Source organism: Pongo pygmaeus, chromosome 14 (genome assembly GCF_028885625.2).
Source record: "Pongo pygmaeus isolate AG05252 chromosome 14, NHGRI_mPonPyg2-v2.0_pri, whole genome shotgun sequence".
NCBI lineage: Eukaryota > Metazoa > Chordata > Mammalia > Primates > Hominidae > Pongo > Pongo pygmaeus.
This window is the reverse complement of record NC_072387.2, coordinates 60,623,723-60,649,312: the sequence shown is the minus strand read 5'-3', so window position 1 is coordinate 60,649,312 and position 25,590 is coordinate 60,623,723. Positions and strand designations below refer to the sequence as shown.

At 40.3% G+C, this 25,590-nt stretch overlaps 2 protein-coding genes across 7 annotated transcripts in view; one reads left to right on the top strand and one right to left on the bottom strand.

Annotated features, from left to right (window-relative positions):
- ALG11 (ALG11 alpha-1,2-mannosyltransferase) overlaps positions 1-25,590 on the bottom strand; it is a 74,202-nt gene that overhangs the window by 5,924 nt on the left and 42,688 nt on the right. For 2 of the 3 annotated variants that reach the window (XR_010123584.1, XR_008493319.2), the window contains one exon: positions 5,731-6,474. Coding sequence is in view for 1 of the 3 variants with exons in the window: in XM_063650894.1 (XP_063506964.1) it covers positions 23,548-23,639 (92 nt within the window). In the remaining 2 variants the exon portion in view is untranslated. Of the gene's footprint in view, positions 1-5,730; positions 6,475-23,358; positions 23,640-25,590 lie in introns of those variants that run through there. The other variant, XM_063650894.1, reaches the window with a different exon arrangement.
- NEK5 (NIMA related kinase 5) overlaps positions 1-25,590 on the top strand; it is a 91,512-nt gene that overhangs the window by 50,831 nt on the left and 15,091 nt on the right. For 3 of the 4 annotated variants that reach the window (XM_054446323.2, XM_054446322.2, XM_054446321.2), the window contains 6 exons: positions 1,263-1,343; positions 1,577-1,645; positions 5,348-5,474; positions 11,783-11,908; positions 13,219-13,356; positions 24,127-24,244. In XM_054446323.2, the coding sequence (XP_054302298.2) occupies positions 1,263-1,343; positions 1,577-1,645; positions 5,348-5,474; positions 11,783-11,908; positions 13,219-13,356; positions 24,127-24,244 (659 nt within the window). The remainder of the gene's footprint in view (positions 1-1,262; positions 1,344-1,576; positions 1,646-5,347; positions 5,475-11,782; positions 11,909-13,218; positions 13,357-24,126; positions 24,245-25,590) is intronic. The other variant, XM_063650892.1, reaches the window with a different exon arrangement.

The window sequence follows — 25,590 nt, the reverse complement described above, 5'->3', positions numbered from 1 at the left end:
ATTGGTTTTCTGTTTCTCAGGGATTACTGTCTTTCATTGCTGGATGTCTAATGTATTAAAAACCATTTATCTATTATATATTCGATTTGGCTCTTTGGTTGTTTCAGGTGCGGAATTAAATCCGGTTTCTGATACTCTGTCTTGGCTGAAAGCATTCGTTTTCAGTGCCCACTGCTGGGGAGGGGTGGAGGGCACTCAAGAGTTCCATTTGGACATTGAGTTAGAGAAGTTGTGAGAGTTTACATACCTGCTCTGGAGCCTTTATCCTACTGTTCCCTCTGCATGGAAAATGCTCTCCCCAGACTGGCATATACCAAGGTCCAATATCATTCCAGGGCTTAAATCGATTGCCAGATAAGCTTTGCCTGTATTACTCTCACTCCCTACTCATTTTCTGTCCTGTTATCCTATTTTGTTCCCTTGATAGCACTTAACACTTTCTGAAATTATGTCTTTCGTTAACTCATTTATTACCTATCCTACTCCAGTAAAATGTAAGTTCCGTGTCAGCAGGGACCTTTCTGGTCATGTCCACTGTGCTAACCCATTTTGAGGGTTTCTGGCCCGTAGGGAGTGCTCAGTGTGAATTTGTGGAGTGAATATTAAGATGAAGATAATGCTAAGTAGGCAGTTGGATATGTGAGTCTGGAGCTCAGAGGAGAGGAAAAGTGAAGCCTGAAGATACACATTTAAGAGTCTCTGCTTAACGGTGGCGTTTAAATCCATAGGAATGAATGAAACCCCTTGTATTAGGGAAGAGAAGAGCAGATGGCCCAAGATAGGACGCTAAGAAACCTCCAAATATGGAGTTCACATCTCAGTTGTGCCTTTGAAATTCTTGTCATCCACTTTTAGTTTTCTTCTCTTCCTACTTGAAATTGCCTGCCAATTTTCAGAGCCCTCTCCTTCCTTTATACCATCATGAGTTATGCACTTTGCTTATTTACCTGATAAAGATCATAAGCCTCTTAAGGGAAAGATCCTGTAGTCAAAATTACATTCTTGAATTGAATTGGGTTGGACTGGAGTGGACTGGAGTGATAAGTATTGTCACATTATAGAATTCCACCCACTGACGTGCAAGTGTTAAATGTGTTAATATTTCAAGTTAATGGATACTGTGCCCAAGTTTTTAGTTAATTATTATTAACTTTCCATTATAAAAGCTTGTTTTTGTTATTAAATCAATCATCAGTTTTAACACAGAAATCAACTCATGTAAACATACAGTGATAGAATTGTATTTTTCTCCAAATTTTCAGGACATTGAAAAAGACTTGAAACAAATGAGGCTTCAGAACACAAAGGGAAGTAAAAATCCAGAACAGAAATATAAAGCTAAGGTAAGAAATACTTTTGTCTTTGGGTTCCATATTAAATAGCTGGCTGGGGAGCCACCTTGTGATCTCGGTTGCCTGCGTGATTTTCCTCCTAGTATTTTATAGAATTGCTCTATTTTGTGATATGAGACCAATGGTTTTAAGAATCTATAATGTCAAACAAAATTGACCTAGGGAGTTGTAATTTTAAGGCTTTTACTGAATTGCTAAACTTTTTTTTTTTTGCTTTCTCCTAGAAGGGGGTAAAGTTTGAAATTAATTTAGACAAATGTATTTCTGATGAAAACATCCTCCAAGAGGAAGAGGTATGCCATTAAGTCTAAATTTCCATTAGTAGGTATCAGAAAATGCATATATCTTAATAGCATGTTTCATGAAATTATTTCACAGGCTGTAGGGATAATTTTTTTCAACTTTTATTTTAGATTCAGGTGGTACATGTGCAGGTTTGTTACCTGGATATGTTGTGTGATGTTGAGGTTTGGGATATAAATGATCCCGTCACCCAGGTACTGAGCATAATACCCAGTAGTTAGTTTTTCAAGCCTTGCTTCCCTCCTTTCTTACCCCCACTGTAGTAGCTCCCAGCATCTGTTGTTGCTGTCTTTATGTCCATGAGTACCCAATGTTTAGCTCCCACTTATAAGTGAGAACATGCAGAATTTGGTTTTCTATCCCTATGTAATTGGTTTTCTATCCCTATGTAATTTGCTTAGGATAGTAGCCTCCAGCTGCATCCATGTTGCATGGACATGATTTCATTCTTTTTTATGGCTGCATAGTATTCCATGGTATATATGTACCACATTTTCTTTATCCAGACCACCACTGATGGGCACCTAGGTTGATTCCATGACTTTGCTATTGTGAATAGTGCTGGGATGAACATGTGAGTACCTATGTGTCTTTTTGGTAGAATGGTTTGTTTTCTTTTGGATATATACCCAGTAATGGGATTGCTGGGTTGAACAGTAGTTCTGTTTTAAGTTCTTTGAGAAATATCCAAACTGCTTTCTACAGTGGTTGAACTAATTTACATTACATTTCCGCCAACACTACATAAGCATTCCCTTTTCTCTGCACCCTCGCCAATATTTGTTTTTTGACTTTTTAGTAATAGCCATTCTGACTCGTGTGAGATGGTGTCTCATTGTGGTTTTGACTTGTATTTCTCTGATAATTAGTGATGATGAGTATTCTTTTATATGTTTGTTGGCTGCTTGTATGTCTTCTTTTGAGAAGTGTCTCTTTCTATCTTTTGTCCACTTTAAAATTTGGGTTATTTGTTTTTTCTTGTTCAGTTAAGTTCCTTATAGAGTCTGGATATTAGACCTTTGTTGGATGCATAGTTTGCAAATATTTTCTTCTATTCTATAGGTTGTCTGTTTACTCTGTTGATAGTTTCTTTTGCTGTGCAGAAGCTCCTTAGTTTAATTAGGTTCCACTTGTCAATTTTGTTTTTGTTGCAATTGCTTTTGAGGACTTAATCACAAATTCTTTCCCAAGGCCCATGTTCAGAATGGTGTTTCCTAGGTTTTCTTTTAGGATTCTTATAGTTTGAGGTCTTACTTTTAAATCATTAAGTCGTCTTTAGCTGATTTTTGTATACAGTGAAAGGTAGGGGTCCAGTTTCATTCTTCTGCATATAGCTAACCAGCTATCCCAGCACCATTTATTGGATAGGAACTCCTTTCCCCATTGCTTATTTTTGTCGATTTTGTCAAAGATTAGATGGCTGTAGATGAGTGGCTTTATTTCTGTGTTCTCTATTCTGTTCCTTGGTTTATGTGTTTGTTTTTGAACCAGTACCATACTGTTTTGATTACTGTAGTCTTATGGTATAGTTTGAAGTTGGGTAATATGATGACTCTGGCTTTGTTCTTTTTGCTTAGAATTACTTTGGCTATTTGCGCTCTTTTTTGTTTACATATGAATTTTAGAATAGTTTTTTTTTTTCCTCCAATCCTGTGAAAAGTGACATTGGTAGTTTGACAGGAATAGTGTTGAATCTATAGATTACTTTGGGCAGTATGGCCATTTTAATGATATTGATTATTCCAATCCATGAGTGTGGCATGTTTTTCCATTTGTTTGTGTCATCTATGATTTCTTTCTGTGTTGTGTAGTTCTTCTTGTAGAGATCTTTCACCTCCTTGGTTAGATGTACTCCTAGGTATTTTATTTTATTTTTTGGTGGCCACTGTAAATGCGATTACATTCTTGATTTGGCTCTCTGCTTGAATGTTATTGGTGTATAGGAATGCTATTGATTATTGTACTTCGATATTGTATCCTGAAACTTTGCTGAAGTTGTTCATCAGTTCCAGGAACCTTTGGGTGGAGTCTTTGGGTTTTCAACCTATAGTATCATATGCGTGAAGAGATGGTTTGACTTCTTCTTTTCTTATTTGGATGCCTAGAATTTTAAAAAGTATTTCTAGAAAAATGTTTGGTGCTCAAGGCCAGGGAACAGTGGCTCACAGCTATAATCCCAGCACTTTGGGAGGCTGAGACGAGCAGATCATGAAGTCAGGAGATTGAGACCATCCTGGCTAACATGGTGAAACCCCGTCTCTACTGAAAATACAAAAAATTAGCTGGGCGTGGTGTCACCCACCTGTAGTCTCAGCTACTTAGGAGGCTGAGGCAGGAGAATCACTTGAACCCAGGAGGCGGAGGTTGCAGTGAGCTGAGATCGCCGTACTGCACTCGAGCCTGGGCGATAGAGTGAGACACCATCTCAAAAAAAAAAAAAAAAAGGGAAAGAAAAATGTTTGGTGTTAAAATGAGTCCTCCAAATACTTTTTATTCTCCCATTTTATTTTATTGGTGTTATTTCTTTAGATAAATTATTACATTTTAATTTACTTTTCTTTAAAAGAGCTATTTTACTCATAATATTAATTTTTATCATAGCCAAATTAAAATAGAAGACCTGATACATTGTCAACAACTAATATACTGACCTAAAAAATTGAACAGGTACCCTGAAACCAGGCACATTTATTTTACGTCTTAATTAGTTATTGATAACTTTGAGTAAATCTCATTTATGCATTTGGGCTCTCCTTGCCACAGCAAGGAGTAAATACAGTAAATCCAATAGAGCAAATCCAAATTTCATTTTATTAGTTGATTTTAAAATCTTTTTTTATCGTGGTTTTATCAGACCTATAACAAATGTCAAAATTAACTGGTTTATTTTTCCATTTTACCTTTTCTGAATTCACCTTTTAAGTCAATATAAGTGTGAATAATTATACCTGATGCTCAGTGTTTTTATTTAATGTTCTTTATTAGCTTAAAACATTTTCATGTTAGCATTTCTTATTTTTATGAGCATTTGCTACATAAAGACTTCATTAGAGTGGTGATAGTTAGCATTCACCTCTGTTCAACCATACATTCCTAAATGCTCCAGAGCTGAGACATCAGAGTGCAGCAGATCTGGGGACCTGCTTCTGAGTGGGAACTTGAGAAGTGGTACTCTTACAGAGCTTCTGTGAAGTGAGGTGCTGATGTTGCCCTGCTGAAATGAAAGAATGGAGTCCCAAAAGTTTTAACTGCCACTCTTTCTTATTCTTTGCTTTGATCTGCTTGAAACAGAAGTGGTCATTTTGGTATTGACTACAAAATACTACGAGCAGATTTAGGGAGCTGGTTAAGAATGTTGTACACTTAAAACAGGGCATGAATGAGAAAAGCTTGAGAGCACTGTAGAATGGAACTGAAGTGGAATAATATTGAAGTCAGAAAGTCTAGATAAAATTAAGTTGCCTTATGACCAGTGCTTGACACTGTTAACATGGAGAAGAAATGAAAACATTTCTGTTTTTATCTAACATAGCTCTAGTTTTAAAACTCTATGGATTTATTTGTTTAGTAAACATTTGTTGAATATTTACTATATACCTTGCTAATTAGTTTTACTAGGAACACAAAAATATGGTTTTTCTTTCTTTCAAAATATGGCTAATTTATCATGAAATACTGTGGAATTGATTTAGGCAATGGATGTACTAAATGAAACTTTGACCTTTGAGGATGGCATGAAGTTTAAGGAATATGAATGTGTAAAGGAGCATGGAGATTATACAGACAAAGCATTTGAAAAACTTCACTGCCCAGAAGCAGGTATGTGTTTCTTGAAAGTTGTAAATGGAAAGGAACTGTTTTATTAGCAACCCATTTTGAACTCTGTCCCCATGCATCTGCCTCGGCTCCACTGTTACTTGACCCCTTTCTGCTCTCTCTAAGCAAGGCAGAAACACACTTGTTATTCTCCTGCCACCCATGCAGTGGCCACACTCCCTGAGATCCAGCCCTCCTCTCCTGCTCCATACCCACTCCGTCTTGCAGCTTTGGCTTCTCCCAGGAGCTCCAGACTTACCAGTCTTTCTCATTATCTTCTGGGAAGCTCCATGGACAAGTGTTGCCAGTATCTGAAACTCAGCTGTGTAAAGTCAAGCTCTTCTGTGCTCTTCCTTCCCAGTGACCCTTTATTTTGGTCAGTGTCACAGATGCAACTGGCGGGGCCAGTGTTGTGGGCAGTAAAAGAATTTATCAACACAACTGTAAGTAAAGAAAGGCAGATTTATTAAAGTACAAAGATACGTTGCAAGAGTGCAATGGGCAGCACAGCAGAGAAGGGGCTGTCTGCTAAGAGGCAGGGGCTAGAGGGAAGTTTTATAGGGTCATATTGGAGGAGCTACATGCTGATAAGGTGTGCAGATAAGGTTTTGCTGCTTGGGCTACATGTGGAAGGAATGAGGTATTTGGGAACAGGATGTGCCAGCAGCTTGTCTGTGATGAGTCATCTCTCAGAACAGTTGTTCCCCCATCCCCACCCCCAACCTGGGACCCCTCCCTTGTTGTTGTTTACTTATCTTATGAGAACTTCACAGTCAGTGCTGTCACCAGGGTGCACCCTCAGCATAGTGTCTATTCTGAGATGTCTCTGGAGTCTTCCTCTTCCTTCATTCCCTCTGTTACTAGTTTAGGGCTCTGTCATCTCTCAGTAGTGTGGTGTAGGCTTCAGAGACAGATGGGAGTTTGAATCTCAGTTGTTGCTGCCACCTTCTGGTTATGTGACCTTTCTTTCACAAGTTATTCCAACACTGAATCTCAGTTTCACCTTAGGAACAGGGGATAATAGTAGTAGGAATAACCACACAGGGTAATTGTGAGGACCAAAGTGAGTTTTGATGTATAAACGACCTGGCACATACTAGGTGCCTAAATTAAGTGCTGTCTTTTCATTTTCCCTTTTTCTTCCCCTCGCTGTATTGCCTTATTTGCTTATGTGACCTCCTTTTCTCTAGTATTTCCCCTTCATTCTCTAAATGGTTACTGTATTAGTCCATTTTCATGCTGCTGAAAAGACATACCTGAGACTGAGCAATTTACAAAAGAAAGAGGTTTAATTGGACTTACAGTTCCACATGGCTGGGGAAGCCTCACAATCATGGTGGAAGGCAAGGAAAAGCAAGTCACATTTTACATGGATGGCAGCAGGCAAAGAGAAAGAACTTGCGCAGAGGAACTTCTCTTTTAAAAACCATCTTATCTCGTGAGACTCATTCACCACGAGAACAGCATGGGAAAGACCCGCCCCCATGATTCAACCACCTCCCACTGGGTCCCCCCACAACACACAGGAATTCAAGATGAGACTTGGGTGGGACACAGCCAAACCATATCAGTTACTAAAGTTATCTTGGCATATTATTACTCTGCTCAGATTTTTTTTGGATAATACCTGCAGAATAAGGTCCATTCCACATATTACCACATTTAACACTACATGGCCTAATTCTGCTGTGACCCACTTTTCTCATCCCAGCACGGCCTCTTTCCTTCCATGGAAAATGGGATGCATACAGCCTGCTGGAATGCCCATTTTCTCCTACAGTATTTACAGAACGGACTTGGCTCAGCTTCCTCTTCCTGCAATACTCTCTGTCTCATTTCCTTCTGGAAAAATCTCCATTCAGCAGGCATCTTATTGAGGATCTCCTTTGTGCCAAAGACTGCTTGGTGGTAGGGAGCTCAAAGATGAATGAAATCTGGGCCCTGTTCTCAATGTCACAGAAGTGTTATGAGCAAAAGAGGCACAAAACATGTTTTCTGAGCCTGAAATGTTAATCACTGTTGAAGTGCGAGCTGGGTGGAGAGTCAGGGAGGTCCGCACTCCTCCAGGGCTTCGCATGCCATCATTTTTGTGATTGAGAAGGATCATGCTGGCTGCAGAGCAAAGGATGGCATGGAGGGCAAGACTGAAGGCAGGAGAAGAGTCCAAGTGCATGAGCCAGAGCGGTGCAGGGAATATAGATACTGAGTGTGGGAACTGAGGAAGAGAAGGGGCTCAAGGATATTCCCAGTTTTCTAATTCAAATGCATGAAGCTTTCATCAACCAAAAATACATCACATGGAGGGTAATGGGGTCGGGAGAGACAAGGTAGTGATCTAAATTTGGAACATGTTGAGATTTAGGTCTATAGAGCATCAGTTGCAGATTCTATATAAGACTGAAGGCCTGGGGCATATCAGGGATAAAGATATAGCTTGGTGGCCCTTAGCATATCCGTGCTTTTTAACCTTGGTGATGGTCAAAATACCTATGCAGAAGGACTGGAGTGAGAAGTAAATGGAGCTTAGGACATAACCCTACCACTATATAAACAAACTTTGGAGAATCAGGAGAGAGTAAAGCCAAAGGAGGAGAGACAGGCATGGAGGAGGTGCAGGAATTGACAGCATCAACTGGAAGAGAAAGGCCAGATGAGGTGAGTGGGATTTGGCCTTTCAGGAGCCATTAATAGCCTCAGAGAAAGCAGTCAACTGTGTAAGGGGTAAATTCAACTGTTATCTTTGCATCAGTTTGCTGGGAAAAGCAGAGGGGGTTGGCTGTTTTTTAGATGAAAGAAAAAAAAAACCCTTCATTAGTAGTATACTGAAAATTGTCTCTCATTTTAACCTGTATTCCTGTAATTATTATTCAGGCTGAAGAATTTTTCCATGTTTGTTGACCATTCATATTTCTCTTTTTTTTTCTTTTTTTTTTTTTTTTTTGAGATGGAGTCTCCCTCTGTCGCCCAGGCTGGAGTGCAGTGGCGCAATCTTGGCTCACTGTAACCTCTGCCTCCTGGGTTCAAGCGATTCTCCTGCCTCAGCCTCCCTGAGTAGCTGGGATAGGTGCGCATCACCACGCCTAGCTGATTTTTTAAAATATTTTTAGTAGAGATGAGGTTTCACCATGTTTGCCAGGCTGGTATTTGAACTCTTGATCTCAGGTGATCTGCCCACCTCAGCCTCCCAGAGTGCTGGGATTACAGGCATGAGCCACTACGCCCAGCCAACCCTTCATATTTATGTTATGAATTATGTACTCATGCCCTTCATCCTTTTTTCTACTGAAAATGGCATGTTTGTTTTCTTCTTTATAAGACTGATTTAAATCAAACCTTTGCCTGTAATATGTATTGCAAATGTTTTCCTCAGTAGGTTGTCAGATCTCATTTATAGTAATAACAGCAAATATATATGAGTGTGTGTGTGTGTGTGTGTGTGTGTGTGTGTGTATTCATCCACTTAGGAATAAATTTTACGAGAATTGAGCGGCATATAGAAAGAAAACTATAAAACCTTACTGAGGTATTTACAGACCACTTGAATAAATGGAGAGAAATAACGGTGCTATATATTGGAAATATTTTTTCCAAATAAATATTGCGGTATCGTTGTCTGAGTTATTACCCAGAACTATTTGTCTCATGACCAAAAGAATAAGGAGGGTGGACACTAAGGGTGAGTTTGGACTGAAAGTTTAATAAACAAAAGAGGAAAGCTCTTCACTGTGGAGAGGGGACCCAAGAGGGTTGCCATTTCACAGCTGAGTACAAAGGCTTTTATGAGGAACCTGATAGGGCTGGGTGTTTCACTTGCATAAGGCATGAATTTCTGGCAGCTCCACCCTGTTCTCCTAGTATGCTGACTGGCTGGGGGTTGTTTTTGGAAAAGGCACCACTCAGAAAATGACATGATGGTTGACCAGGCATGGTAGTTCATGCCTGTAATCCCAGCACTTTGGGAGGCTGAGGTGGGCAGATCTCTTGAGGCCAGGAGTTCGAGACTAGCCTGGCCAATATGGCTAAAGCCCATCTCTACTAAAAATACAAAAATTAGCCAGGTGTGGTGGTGCACACCTGTAATCTCAGCTACTTGGGAGGCTGAGGCACAAGAATCACTTGGACCTGGGAGGTGAAGGTTGCAGTGAGCCGAAATTGTGCCACCACACTCCAGTCACACTCCAGCCGGGTGACAGAGCAAGCAAGACTCCATCTCAAAAAAAAAAAAAAAAAAATGACATGGTGTAAAGACCAGTTGGAGCCTTGGCCCACAACCAGCTGAGTGTTGGAGTGATGGTTCACAGAGGTTTGGCTCACAGTCCAAAGTATGCCCCAAAATGGAAAGGAATGTGCTCACTGGGACCCACCATGTACATGCCTACAAAAGGAGAAGGAACTATTTGCTGGAGGCCCACTGATTGCACAAAGGACAAAGGCATTTCTGTGTTGGGCTTTGCTCCCTTATCTGTGCAGCTGTGGGCATGTTTTAGGCAAGCTTCCTGTGCTAGTTCCCTTATCTGTGTCTGCAGCTTGATTTTTCAGACTGTTCTTTTGTTTGAAAGAATTCTGAGGACCTGCCCTAACTGCCTGCCTAACTGATTCTTTCTTTCTCCTCCCTCAATATATGGATTTATGGCTATTTCAATCAAAACCACAGTAGGATTTTTTTTTTTAAATGGTATAGGGAGATCTCGGCAGGTTGGAGAATCCTGGAGCTTCTTAAGTGGTCAAAAATTTTGAAAAAGAACAGTGAAGTGGTACTTACCTTTCCAAATGTCAAAATATATTACAGAAATTATAGTCATTCACACAATATGATAGTAGCACCCACATAGTTAAAACAGTGAGAAGAGAAAGTTAGAAACAAATCCTAGTATGTATCATAATTCAGCACAAATGAAAAGTAACATCACAAGTCAGCGTGAAAAGAAAGGATTATTCAGATAAATGCTGCTGGGTCAATTGGTTAACAGTTTGGGGAAGATTGTGAAATCAGACCCTATATAATATGATACAACAAAATGAATTTTTAAAAAAAGAGTTTATATGTAAAAAAGTTATACATTAGAAAATGAAATAAAATAAATAAAATAAAACAAAAGAATATAGGTAATTTTTTTTTTTTTTTTGAGATGGCGTCTTGCTCTGTCACCCAGGCTGGAGTGCAAAGGTGTGATCTCGGCTCACTGCAACCTCTGCCTCCTGGGTTCAAGCGATTATCCTGCCTCAGCCTCCCGAGTAGCTGGGACTACAGGCGCCCGCCACCACGCCCAGCTAATTTTTACATTTTTAATAGAGACGGGGTTTCACCATGTTGGCCAGGATGGTTTTGATCTCTTAACCACATGATCTGCCTGCCTGGCCTCCCAAAGTGCTGAGATTACAGGTGTGAGCCACCGCACCCGGCCGAGGTAACTTTTTTTGAACAGGGAAGAGCTATCTGTTCAAAATACATAGAAAAAAAAACACAGAATAAATTAGTAATAATTCAACTTTAACAACAAAAAGCTGTAATAAAGCAAATAATACCCCTAGAATTGTCATTTTCAATAATGTATCTAGTTTAAATAATCATAAATGTCCACAAAAATTTACAAATGAGGTCATTATATAATGGTATTATTTTTAATAGTGAAAAATCACTAGCAACCTAAAAATCTGGCAGGAAATGATTAGTTATATTACATTCATAAAGCAGAATATTATGTTTGCTTTAAAGTAGCTGTATAAAAGAATACTTAATAACCTGGATATGATCTGTAGCTGATTGAAAAAAGCAAGCTCTGAGAGGACATGTAGTATGTGGTCCAATTTTTTGTTTCAAAACAAAGCAAAAACCATATGCAGAAGGGAAAAATTGAAATTATTATAGTCTCTGGACAGTGAGATTATGGGTGATTTTTTTTTCTTCTACCTACCTGATTTTCAGATTTTCTATAGTGAAAACAGTAATAAGGAAAAAGACAGAACAAGTTATTTTTTAAATTAAGAAAATGGAAAAGATTTTGTTTCTGTGAGAAAAGACTAGATTGAAAGTTCTCATAGATGCCTCAAGGAATTTGTCCATATGTGTCACTGATATTTCCTTAGCATTTAGCAATATTGGCTTGTCAGTCAAACACTAAGAATAAAAGTAGAACAGTGTTGACACCTTTTTGTCGTTTCAGTCTTATATCTGTTAGAACAAGGGTGGTCATTTTTCTGGTTTTGAACATACCTGCTGATAAACTGCCTCTGAGTTCCTAAGAAGTGTTTGGGGCAATTAGTCACACTTTGACTGCTTTCGAATTAATGAGTTGTTTTCTTACACCCAGGGTTTTCCACGCAGACTGTAGCTGCTGTGGGAAACAGGAGGCAGTGGGATGGAGGAGCGCCTCAGACTCTGCTGCAGATGATGGCAGTGGCCGACATCACCTCCACCTGCCCCACAGGGCCTGACGGTGAGTCTGTGCTTAGCGTCAGTCGTCAGGAAGGGAAGACCAAGGACCCGTACAGCCCAGTGCTCATCCTGATGTGATAGTCTACTTCTCAGTATACACCCTATAGATCTTGTATTAGACACTTTCAAATATGTTGTTTGGTATCTCCCTATGCCTAAAGAGACTTGCCTGTTAATTGTCCTGGACAAACGACCACTCTAGACATGCACATATAAAGGAGGAAAAATCCAGGATGCCACCTTCCTCAGAGTGAGGGAAAATGCGTGAGGAAGGACAGCTGACTTGATTTACCTTCCAAGGCCAGCTCAACTTTTTTTGCGATTTCATAGGGTCTTTTTTTTTTTCCACCAGTAAAATTAGAATTAAAAGAGTAGCTATCTCTACAAGATTTCGAGAGTTAATAGTTCAAAGATACATATAAATTGCTTTGAAGCCAATGTGCTATTTAAATGTTAGGAGTGTTTAGGATATGATTATGTTTTCTACCTAAATTCCTTCGTTTACATTTGAACCTCTCACATAGCCTTTCCTTAGAAGAGGATCATAGCAGGCCGGGTGCAGTGGCTTACGCCTGTAATCCCAGCACTTTGGGAGGCTGAGTTGGGTGGATCATGAGGTCAGGTGTTCAAGATCAGCCTGGCCAACATGGTGAAACCCTGTCTCTACTAAAAATAGAAAAATTAGCCGGGTGTGATGGCACACACCTGTAATCCCAGCTACTCGGGAGGCTGAGGCAGGAGAATTGCTTGAACCCGGGAGGCGGAGGTTGCAGTGAGCCAAGATCGTGCTACTACACTCGTGGCTGACAGAGTGAGACTGTGTCTCAAAAAAAAAAAAAAAAAAAAAAAAAGAAGAGGGCCATAGCAGCCTCCAACCTCTGGATGTTATCTTCACAAGTGTTAAAGATTTTTATTACTTATTTCCTATGTTCTTGATAACATGGGCTGAGAGGGAGCTAAAATTTGTACATGTGCTGTAAGTTGAAATATGTAAGTATATCACTGAAGTGAGCAATTATGTGTATAAATTGAGTTCCCCCCAATTGTCTTATTAAGTTATAAATCAATTTAAAATAGGCAAATAGAATAAAAATTTTTATCACACCAAAAAAGCCAGTTTACAAAGCAATGGATGACTCTTCCCCTCTTCAGCTATGTGACAAGAAGTCACTAAACTTTTCTATATCTCGGCTTCCTTATTAATAAAATGAGAGGTGGGATTAGGTTACTTCCAAGGTTTTAACATTCTTTGATCTTATAGAAATGCAAGTGAAGAAGCATTTTTATTTTTAATAACACTTTCCTCTTCAGATGGCCAAGTTATTGTGATTGAAGGCATTCCAGAAAACAGGAAACAGTGGCGGCATGAAGCTCCAGGAACTTTAATGAGTGTTTTGGCAGCAGCACATCTAACGAGTAGCTCATTTTCTGCTGATGAAGGAGAATTTGGTATGTAGTTTATTTTTAACAACATAGCCAGTCCCCAGAGGAATTTTGTCAAGATTTGCAAATGCCGAAAGGGGATAAAAATACCTTCAGCTGGGAGAGAGAATTGGGAGGGTGTCTAGCCTTTTCAGAAGCTGATTTGCTTTGTCCAATCCTATTCCAAATGCTACTAACAAAAGACATGAGCTTTCCTGGAGAGTGGTGTAATTTTCTTTAATGCAATCAGCTGACGACTGGTGAAAAGTTTAAGTAGGGCTAGTGGCTTTGTAGCTGATGATCCAGTATTGTTTTGCTCTACCTGAGTCAGTTTATTTCTGACAGCTATTCAATGGACTCAAATTACTATCTCATGGACAATAAAAATACAACATAATATCATTTGTTTTTTCCTCCAATTTTTAGCAAGATTCTGCTTTTGTTTACTTTAAGGCAGGAGTCCCCAACCCTCGCAGACCAGTACCAGTCTGTGGCCTGTTAGGAACCAGGCCACACAGCAGGAGGTGAGTGGCAGGCAGGTGAGCTTTGCCTCCTGTCAGATCAGCAGCTGCATTCAGTTCCCATGGGAGCATGAACTGTATTGTGAACTGTGCATGTGAGAGATCTATGCTGTGTGCTCCTTATGAGAATCTAATGCCTGATGATCTGAGGTCCCCGAAACCACCCCCCTTCCCTGCCCCCATGGAAAAATTGTCTTCCATGAAACTGGTCCCTGGTGCCAAAAAGGTTGGGGACCACTGCTTTAAGGGAAGCCAACCATCATTTTCTAAAATTTGAGGGGCCTGGGTGTAATGGCTCACACCTATAATTCCAGGACTTTGGGAGGCCAAGGCAGGAGGATCTCTTGAGGCTAGGAGTTAGAGGATGCTGTGAACTATGATCACTGCTCTCCAGCCTGGCTGACAGAGCAAGAACTTGTCTCTAAAAATTATTAATAAAGTTTCAGGGAAATCACATCATAATGAGGGTTTGGTCTTATATCAGGTATTCAAGTGTGAAGTGCTACAAGAAAAGCTACTGCAGGCAAGCAGGGATCCCAGGAGCATCTGCACGAGTGTGAGGTCTGGGACCTGGTATTGTGGTGAAGTGAGGTTGAACAACAAGTAGAAAAACTAAGGTACTAGATATTCTTGGAGGCTGATAAATGTTTACAAAGTTAGGCTGGGCGCGGTTGCTTATGCCTGTAATCCCAGCACTTTGGGAGGCTGAGGCAGGCGGATCACCTGAGGTCAGGAGTTTGAGACCAGCCTGGCCAAACCTCGTCTCTACTAAAAATACAAAAATTAGCTGGGCATGGTGGCAGTCGCCTGTAATCCCAGCTACTTGGGAGGTTGAGGCAGGAGAAACGCTTGAACCCGGGAGGCGGAGGTTGCAGTGAGCTAAGATGGCGCCATTGCGCTCCAGCCTGGGGGACAAGAGTGGGACTTTGTCTCAAAAAAAAAAAAAAAAGTTTACAATGTTAATTACCACTACAAAAACATAGTAATTTTTAACTGTCAGTTGAGTCCCAACAGTTAATGAATACACATTTTATAATATTTTGAAAGAGGCTTTCTAATGGAATTTTTTTATGTGGAACAGGACATTTTATTAACACATCTAAGTATCTTTGTTTCTCTGAAGTACGAAACTAAAAGTTTAAGATTATAAACTCATAATTAGTCATTAATATCTTAGCATTATATGTTATTTGGAGATGATCTAGATAATGAATACCTATAATTTAGCTTAGCAAAACTTGAGGAGAAAAAGTTACCAAAAGGATTTGAAAAACCTTTTTTAAGTAAACACATTAGAAAACCTAATTATTATTAAAACTTCTACCTGGTCAGGCTCATGTCTGTAATCCCAGCCCTTTGGGAGGCTGAGGCAGGAGGTCACTTGAGCCCCGGAGTTCGAGGCTGCCATGAGCCATGATCATGCCACTGCACTCCAGTTAGTGTGACAGAGTGAGACTCCAACTCTAAACAAACAAACAAAAACCTCTTATTTCATTACATTTATTTATTCCTTCATAACAACTATGTTTGGAAATTTTCAGGAAACTTTGGACAAATCTAGCCATCATCTTATTTCTTTATTAATCATTTCTACAGTTCGTGAATGTTAGGCAGTCACCACCAAAGCAAAAGCCCTAAGGTTAATACATGGACATTTTGCTGATCAAATGACACTGCTGCTTTCATTAAACCAACAAACTAGTCTTATTTACCAAAAATTTACCCAAGTTACAAGAATTAAAAGGCATTTGAGTGCATTTCTACTTTTCTGATAAAATATTTCATTTAAGCACTTACTTTTTCTTTAAGCCAATTAACTATAGCTCTTTCATATATTTTGGTAGTGAAATATCAACAAAACAGGTTCAGCTGCCCTCCGCTTGCAAAATTGAATAACAAGGACAAGGTGCAGTAGAAGGAAAGTGCCTTTATTTTTCAGCGCTAGCAGTGGGGAGATGGTTCAGGCTCCTGCCTTAATAAAACCACTTCGGAATTCTCAGGCAAAATGCTAGGGCTTAAGAAAAGGAAGTTTGGTATGGAGGGCATGTGGGGCGAGATGGTGCAAGTCTACGTGACTTGTTCCGATGACTTATCTTGAGTTATTGCGCCATCTGGTGAATTGGGCTGGTACCATCTCGGGCTTGTCTGGGTTGTAAATTAGCTGCAGCCTTGAAGTTCCTGGTTGGGGAGAATTGCATAGGCATCTGGATTGTCTCAAGATTCAATCTCTGGAACTTCTAAGCAAACATAATTAGATAAGCCAGCAATGCAAGGGAGTGCTTGGTGGAAAGAAAGTCAAGATTTTTATTTCATTACTAACAAGTTAATACAGAGGGCTGCAGGAGGAAAAAAAAATTAAAAATAGGGCACTCAGTTACAAAATCACATACGCGTGATACATATACACACAGAAGCAGGTTTTATAGCTTCATAAGGCTTTCATTTGCCAGTTTTCAAATAATTTTTCCTGCAACTTTATTTTTTATTTTATTTATTTATTTATTTTTTGAGACGGAGTCTCACTTTGTTACCCAGGTTGGAGTTTCGGCTCACTGCACCCTCTACCTCCCAGGTTCAAGCGATTCTCCTGCCTCAGCCTCTGGAGCAGCTGGGATTACAGGCGCGTGCCACTGAGCCCAGCTAATTTTTGTATTTTTAGTACAGACAGGGTTTCATCGTGTTGGCCAGGCTGGTTTTGAACTCCTGACCTCAAGTGATCCATCTGCCTCAGCCTCCCAAAGTGCTGGGATTACAGGCGTGAGCCACCGCACCCGGCCTGAGCCACCATGTCCTCCAACTTTAGACTATCAGTCTCTTGATTACCTGTTCTATTGCCCTAAACAATTGTTAGCAAGCCAACCCTAAATTTGTACTTCTGAAAGGGTGACTCTTAAGGGCACAGAACTTAGATCTAAACACTATTGTTTGCTGGAAAAAAAAGGGCACAGTCAAGGTTTAGTCAAGACAAGATTGCCAGGAAAGGTGTCTGGAACAAAGGTAAGGTTTGTTATGTGAACTTTAAACCAATGCCTTTCCCATCTTAAAAATTTATGGTAGCTTGGGTGTAGAGGGAGGCCTTACAAATGAAGATTTCCTTTATAGATATAAATCTTTTTTTTTACAAAGAGTTTTAAAACAGGGCCTAATATTTAATATGTGAAAAGCAGGCAAAACTGGAAGGCAGTGCATCTAAATCTTTCAAAATCAAGGATCTCACTTCTATATTGAATCCTGGGTCCCCCACAAAGAGGGAAACACCATGAGACTGTGCTCCTTGCTGCAAATACGTTCCCCTGAGGCTGGTGGGTAACCTAATGCCAGTCAAGCTACTCTGTGAGCAGCCCGTCCCCAATAGGAGTCTTATACCTTGGTGGTGAGTGTTCCCATAACTTCCAAGTGTTCAAACCTGTCTTTTAATCTAAATGCACAAAGAAGTAAGTAGCCCCATCTAGTAACAACCATTCACTATGTGTACCCAAAATATCTGAGATAGGTCTCAATTTAGAAAGTTTATTTTGCCAAGGTTACAGATGCGTCTGTGACACAGCCTCAGGAGGTCCTGACGACATGTGTCCAAGGTGATTAGGGTACAGTTTGCTTTTATACATTTTAGGGAGATATGAGACATCAATCACTATGTGTAAATTGTACATTGGTTTGGTCCAGAAAAGAGGGGCGACTTGAAGCAGGGCGGGGTCGGGGTCGGGGGGAGGGCTTCCAGGTCATAGGTAGATAAGAGACAAAAGTTTGCATTCTTTTCTTTTGAGTCCTTGATCAGCCTTTCACTGAATACACAATTTAGTCTGGCTCAGTGAATCTGCATTTTTACATAAACAATAGGGCAGAAGCAATCAGATATGATTTGTCTCAGGTGAGCAGAGGGATGACTTTCTGTCCTGCACCTGTGAAGATCAGCTATCAGTTTACATTGCCAGGGTGAAATTCAACAGAATTGTTTTAGGGTAAAGATCCTGAGGCCTCCAAGGAACTTCCTTATGGGCAAATTGTGAGGGAGGTATGTAGCTTTTTTATAATTGTAGCTATCTTATTTAGGAATAAAATGGGAGGCAGGTTTGCCTGACGTAGTTTTCAGCTTTTCTCTTGCCTTAGTGATAAATCGGTCCCGAGATTTATTTTCCTTTCACAACTGCAGCCGCTGTCAGCCACTTCCAAAACTACAACTTTTATCAGTGACTTGTCAGCCATTGCACACACAAAAATCAATTATCTCTCACAGTACAATGTAATCCCTGGTACCCCAAAGTCAGATTGATCAAGTAACTTCCTGCAAAAGACAGTAGAGCTTTAGATCTGAGAGGAACCTGCCCATGACTCTTTGTACTCCACTAGGAAAACAGACCAACCTAAGGAGGGATGAGTGGCACCTTTTCTGCATTCCTCGAGGGGTCTTAGAGTCATTAGAAGTCTCCTGCAGATTCCTTCACGTGTTATTGAAAATGGCAAAAGGAAGGAGGAGCAGAAGTGGAAGGAAATAGAAGAACAAGTCATATAGGAGCCAATTTGGGGAGGTTTTTAACCTAACTAAAAGGCCAGTGAGAAGTTGTACATTTTTCTCAGCAGAAGTCATGCCAAAAAGATAGGAAGCAACTGAAAAAAAAATTCTGGAAACAGCATCCAAAAGAAGAAAAAGCAGAAAAGGCCTTTAAAAAATGTTTATAGCCTAAATATTAAACTTTTAATTAACCTGACTTCTGACCACAGAGTTCTAAAAAAAAAAAAAAAGCCTCTGCCTTATAATTCTTTGTGGTATGATTAAAAAACGAACACTAGGGCTGGGCACGGTGGCTCACACCTGTAATCCCAGCACTTTGGGAGGCCGAGGCAGGTGGATCAGGAGGTCAGGAGTTCGAGACCAGCCTGACCAACATGGTGAAACCCCGTCTCTACTAAAAATACAAAAATTAGCCAGGCGTGGTGGCCCATGCTTGTAATCCCAGCTACTCAGGAGGCTGAGGCAGGAGAATTGCTTGAACCCGGGAGACAGAGGTTGCAGTGAGCCGAGATTACGCCACTGCACTTCAGTCTGGGCGACAGAACGAGACTCCATCTCAAAAAAAACCCCAACCAAACAAATAAAAACAAAACTTTCCAAATCTCTTATTGGATTTCAACCAGGACAAAAATAAAATAGGTGTCCCATTTAGTTTGTCTGGTTCTGAAACTGGCTCTTTTTTTCCCAATTGTGCACACAAAATGAATTAATTTAGACATTTGAAAGGATCTCATTTTGGCTGCTGCTGCTTTTGACCATCCTGGGTTAGGTGGGTTCTGTTTCCTAGATATTTACAAGAGGACACCCCATAAATGTTATACATAAGTCCAGCTGGTGTTTTACTAACTGGAATTGGTCACAAATGAAAAACCAACCCACAATCTCAAACAATAGAAAACAGCTGCAATCTTAAAAGCACACTATGTAAAAAGAGACCACTGGTGCCACACTGCCAATCCTTTGATTCAAACTTTATCTCTTCAGGCAGAGATGAAAAACCTTGACCCCAACCTTCTGCTGTGAAACAGAGGAAGAAAAAAGGCAATTTTCTGCAGAGCTCTTTACCTGAATCTCCTGTCCAAAAGACAGAGACCAAAGCCCTCACTAAGAGAGAATTTGAAAAGTATCCCAAATAAAGTCTAGACTTTCAACCAGAGTAGGAGGGCTGAATTCAGGAGAACTCACCTGAAGCACCTGACAGGACTTTTTATTTTTAAAAAATTGTGTGGGTACATAGTAGATGTATATATTTATGGGGTACGTTTTGATACAGGCATGCAATATGAAATAAGCACATCATGAAGAATGAGGTATCCGTCCCCTCAAGAATTTATCCATTGAGTTGCAGACAATCCAGTTATACTCTTTAAGTTACTTTAAAATGTACAGTTAAGTTTTAATTAACTATAGTCACCCTGTTGTGATAGCAAATAGTAGGTCTAATTTATTCTATTTTTTTGTACCCATTAACCATCCTAACCTCTCCCCTATTTCCCCACTACTCTTTCCAGTCTCTGGTAACTATTCTATTCTCTATGTCATGAGGTCAATTGTTTTGATTTTTAGGTGCCACAAATAAGTGGGAACATGTGATGTATGTCTTTCTGTGCCTGGCTTATTTCACTTAATACAATGATCTCCAGTTCCATCCATGTTGTTGCAAATGACTGGATCTCATTCTTTTTTATGGTTGAATAGTACTCCACTGTGTATATGCACCACATTTTCTTTATCCGTTCATCGGTTGATGGACACTTAGGTTGCTTTAAAATCTTAGCTATTGTAAATAGTGCTGCAACAAACATAGGAGTGCAGCTATCTCTTTGATATACTGCTTTCCTTTCTTTTGAGTATATACCCATCAGTGGGACTGCTGAATCATATGGTAGCTCTATTTTTAGTTTGTTTGGGAACCTCCAAACTGTTCCCCGTAGTAGTTATACTAATTTACATTCCTACCCATAGTGTACAAGGGTTCTGATATGGTTTGGATCTGTGTCTCCATCCAAATCTCATGTTGAAATGTAATCTCCAGTGCTGGAGGTGGGACCTGGTGGAAGGTGATTGGATCATGGGGGTGGTTTCTCATGGTTTAGCACCATCCCCCTAGTGCTGTTCTCATGATAAAGTTCTCATGAGATCTGGTTGTTTAAAACTGTGTGGCACCCCCACCCCCTTCCTTTTGCTCTGGTCATGCGAGACATGCCTGTTTGCCCTTTGCCTTCTGCCATGATTGTAAGTTTCTGGAGGCCGCCCCAGAAGCCAAGCAGATGGCCAGCATCATGTTTTCTGCACAACCTGTGGAACTGAGAGCCAATGAAACCATTCTCTCTTTAAAATACCCAGGCTCTAGCAGTTTGAAATTGGACTAATACAGAAAATTGGTACTGAGAATGGGGCATTGCTATAAAGACACCTGGAAATGTGGAAGCAGCTTTGGAACTGGGTAACAGGCAGAGGTTGGAACAGTTTGGAGGGCTCGGAAGAATACAGGAAGATGAGGGAAAGTTTAGAACTTCCTAGAGACTTGTTAAATTGTGACCAAAACACTGATGGTGATATGGACAATGAAGTCCAGGCTGAGGAGGTCTCAGATGGAAATGAGGAACTTATTGGGCACTGGAATAAAGGTCACTTTTGTTATGCGTTAGCAAAGAGGTTGGATAGTGCCCTTTCCCTAGGGATTTGTGGAACTGTTAACTTGAGAGAGATGATTTAGGGTATCTGGTGGAAGAAATTTCTAAGCAGCAAAGTGTTCAAGATGTGGCCTGGCTGCTTCTAACAGCCTATGTATGCTCATATGTGTGAGCAAAGAAATGATCTGAAACTGGAACTTATATTTAAAAGGGAAGCAGAGGCTGGGCGTGGTGGCTCATGCCTGTAATCCCAGCACTTTGGGAGGCCAAGGTGGGCCGATCACCTGAGGTCAGGAGTTCGAGACCAGCCTGGCCAACATGGCGAAACCCCGTCTCCACTAAAAATACAAAAATTAGCTGGGCATGGTGATGTGCACCTGTACCCTCAGCTACTTGGGAGGCTGAGGTAGGAGGATCACTTGAACCTGAGAGGCAGAGGTTGCAGTGAGCCGAGATCACACCACTGCACTCCAGCCTGGGCAACAGAGTGAGACTCTGTCTCAAAAAAAAATGTAGAGGGTAAATTTATGTTATCTGTTTTTTACCATGTAATAAATACATATTTGGTCTCTGTTTCTGGTTCCTAGGACACAGCTCCTAAAGCCCTTGGAATCTTTGAAGTAGTAAGAGTGTCTTTTGCAGGCCAAGGAGATGACTGGTGGTTGGGGGCCCCTTGATAGCTTCAGGATGGGGGCTGGTCATCAGAAAGACCAAGGCAGGATTAAGATTGGAACTTTCAGCCTCCTTCCCCTATCTCCAGGGGGACAGAGGGGCTGGAGACTGAGTTCAATCACCAATGGCCAATGATTTGACCAACCATTCCCATGTAATGAAACCTCTATAAAAACCCCTATATGGCAGAGTTTGGAGAGCTTCTGGGTTGGTGTGCACATCATGTGGTGGGAAGGTGGTATACCACAAACTCCACAGGGACAGAAGCCCCTGTGCTTTGGACCCTTCACCCAATGTACGTTTGCATCTGGCTTTTCATTTGTATTTTTAATAATAAACCAGTGATAGTATTTTCTAGGGTTCTGAGAACCATCCTAGTAGACTATTAACCTGAGGAGGAGTTGTGAAAATCCCCGATCATGTAGCCAATGCAGACAGAAGTGGGGTAACTTGGAGACTTGCTACTTGAGACTGGCCTCTGGAGTGAGAACAGTCTTCTGAGACTGAGCCCTTCTTTAACCTTTAACCCTTGGAGTTCTGGGTAGTTAGTGCTGGAATTGAATTGAATTGTAGGACACCCAGTTGGTGTCAGAGAATTGGTTGATGTGAGTGAAGCAGCATTGTTGTCTGGGATAAATACCCAAGATTCATTGTCTCACGGCCATGGAAAACTAGGACGCGGACAGACCCCAGAGTGAGGTTAAAAGCAGAAGTTTACTAGGTGAAAGAAAGAGAAAAGCTCTCTGCTAGAGATAGGGGTCCTGGAGAACATGGGTTGCTGCTTCCACCATGAAATGTATTTTATAGATGAGTTTGAGGGGGCGGTGTCTGATTTACATAGGGCATGAAAGATTAGTTGAACCAGGTGTGCCATTTGCATAGCACTTGAAGAAGCTGGTCACCCTACCCTAATCTTGTATTATGCAGATGGGTTCTCTACCTGGCTGGTGCCATATTGCCTGGTTTTTCACTGTACATGTGGTGACAAAAGGGAAGATGGAGCCTCCATGTTGAACATATGTGGCTTTAAGGTAGCCCTTTTCCACTGGCACAACTGCCAGCATTCACCCACCATGCAAGCTTCCAACTTGCTTATCTATGTCTGCAGCTCAGTTTTTCAGGCTGCTCTTTGTTAGAAAAGAAATGATTTGGGGGCTGCTTTTTGTTAAAAGAGAAATTCTGCTGAAGACTCTGTTGCCCTTTCTATCAGTCTAAATAATTTCTTTTTATCTCCTGTATCATGGGGGAAAAAATCTGTACATATTTAGTGTCAGAAGTGTTGTGAGTGAAAACAGTTCAGATACAGAAAAAATAAAATAAAATTTAAATTTAAAATGGACATCAGGGACTCAAAAAGTAATTCAAGCGTCCCTGATTGTCTCATGAATTGTTTCATTATGGTGTTTTTGTTTGAATCAGGATCCAAAAAAGTTTGATATGTCCAAAAAAAGTAATTCATAGGAGGAGTTAGACTGGATATGAAGAATTTTAGTTATATTGTATCCAGTTTATTTCACTTATATTTTTCTTATGAATGTGCAAGAGTGATATTGGATTAAGAATGTATACTGAGAAGAGTCTAAAAGCATTCTTATACTAATTTATATTTATAAAATATAAATCAATGATTTATATTTAGGGAATATAAATTCTAAAGGCTAAGAAAACATGTGATTTCATTGGGAACATTTTATTTGTGACTGATATATGAAATAAAAGCACATCTTATAATTGTAGAATCTTAGAGTAGTTGAGGGGGTGCTGCATTGCTATAAAGAAATGAAATATTGATCAGCCTTACCAACATGGTGAAACCCCATCTCTACTAAAAATACCAAAATTAGCCAGGCATGGTGGCATGTGCCTGTAATCCCAGCTACTCAGGAGGCTTAGGCAGGAGAATCTCTTGAACCTGGGAGGCGGAGGTTGCAGTGAGCCAAGATCCAGCCTGGGTGACAAAGCCAGACTCTGTCTCAAAAAAAAGAAAAAAAGAAATGAAATATTGTGCTATCTTCAGTCTAGTCCTTTTCCCAAGAGGAAAAAAAAAAGCACATTTTAAGTAAAAAAAAAAACTGCCAAAAAAAAAAGATGAAGATGTGTGTGTGCCTTGGGTTTTCCCCACAGGCATTCACGATGAAGCCTAACCATGGTGGGGGACTCAGGTTATAGAAACTGTGGTACATCTTTTTTTTACACAAAGATTTTCTTAATTTTTCTAATACAATGAAAGCATCTACCCCAAAAGTGGGGGTGTTTTATCTCTTCCTCTCTGATCTTATTCCTGTCACTTTTTCTTGTCTGGTTGTGTTATCATCCCTTTCTTATTCTCTGTTTTGATGGAAATGGCTAAAAGGTTTACCATTATGTTGATGTTCACTATCAGGTTTTTGGTATATGCCCCTCATTGGGTATATAGGCTGGGATGCTTTCATATCTTTCTCTGTCATTTCTTTAGCAATGGGAACATTAAAACAATGGCTACCCAAAGAAGAAGATGAAGGGAAGGTAGAAATGGTCTCTGGCATGGAAGTAGATGAGGAACAACTAGAACCAAGGTCTGATGATGATGATACGTAAGTAGATCATTTGCCGATACCTAAGTCAAGCACTGGTACAAAGTGAAAATGCTGCAGTTGAGACATTCAAAATAGCCAACTGAGACCTAGCTACAAAGATCAAGTTTTACAACGCACGGGTTTGGTTCTGGGCTCTCCATTCTTCTCCAGTGGCATCATTTTCTACATTTGCATCAGTGATATTCTGTCTTAACTTCCATGGCTTCCATCGTACCTCCTGATACCTGGTGGGGCTAGTCCTCACACATTGTGCTAGTCTTCACAGCATTTTCTTCAAAATTATCTTAACTATTGTTGCCCATTCCTCATCGTACACAGTATATCAAGCTTGTCCAAGCCGCAGCCCAGGACAGCTTTGAATGCGGCCCAACACAAGTTTGTAAACTTTCTTAAAACATTATGAGATTTTTTTGCAATTTTTTTTTTTTTAGCTCATCAGCTGTCGTTAGTGTTAGTGTATTTTATGTGTGGCCCAAGACAATTCTTCCAATGTGCCAGGGAAGCCAAAAGATTGGACACCCCTGCTGTACCTCTTTGCATTCTCTTATAAAGTATGAGAAATGTTGTTGGGATTTTGGTGGGAATGACATTTTATTTATTGATTAAATTATGGGAATTGGCATATTTGGGATTATGAATCTTTTAAATTGTTATTATTATTATTATTATTATTTGAGACAGAGCCTCACTCTGTTGCCCAGGCTGGAGTGTGGTGGCGCAATCACAGCTCACTGTAGCCTCGAATTCCTGGGCTCAAGCAGTCCTCCCACCTCAGCCTCCCAAGTAGCTGGGACCACAGGCACATGCCACCATGCCCAGCTAATCTTTTTTATTTTTCGTAGACATGAGGTCTTGTTATGTTGTGCAGGCTGGTCTTGAACTCCCAGCTTCAAGTTTTCCTCCCACCTTGGCTACCCAAAGTGCTGGGATTACAGGTGTGAGCCACTGCACTTGGCCTAAAAATTATTTTTAATCGGCAAATAAAAATTGTATTAATATATACTTACGGTATACAACATGATGTTTTGAAATATGTACACATTGTGGAATAGCTAAATCAAGCTAATAAATATATGCATTACCTCACATGCTTATCATTTATTTATGGTGAGAGCACTTAAAATCTACTCTCAGCAATTTTCAAGTATACAATAAATTGTTATTAACTATAGTCACCATGCTGTACCATAGATCTTCTGAAATTATTCCACCTGTCTAAGTGAAATTTTCTACTCTTTGACCAACATCTCCTGGCTTTCCCTTCCACCTTCTCCCACCCCCAGCCCCTAGAAACCACCATTCTACTCTCTGCTTCTATGAGTTCGATTGTTTTCGATTCCACA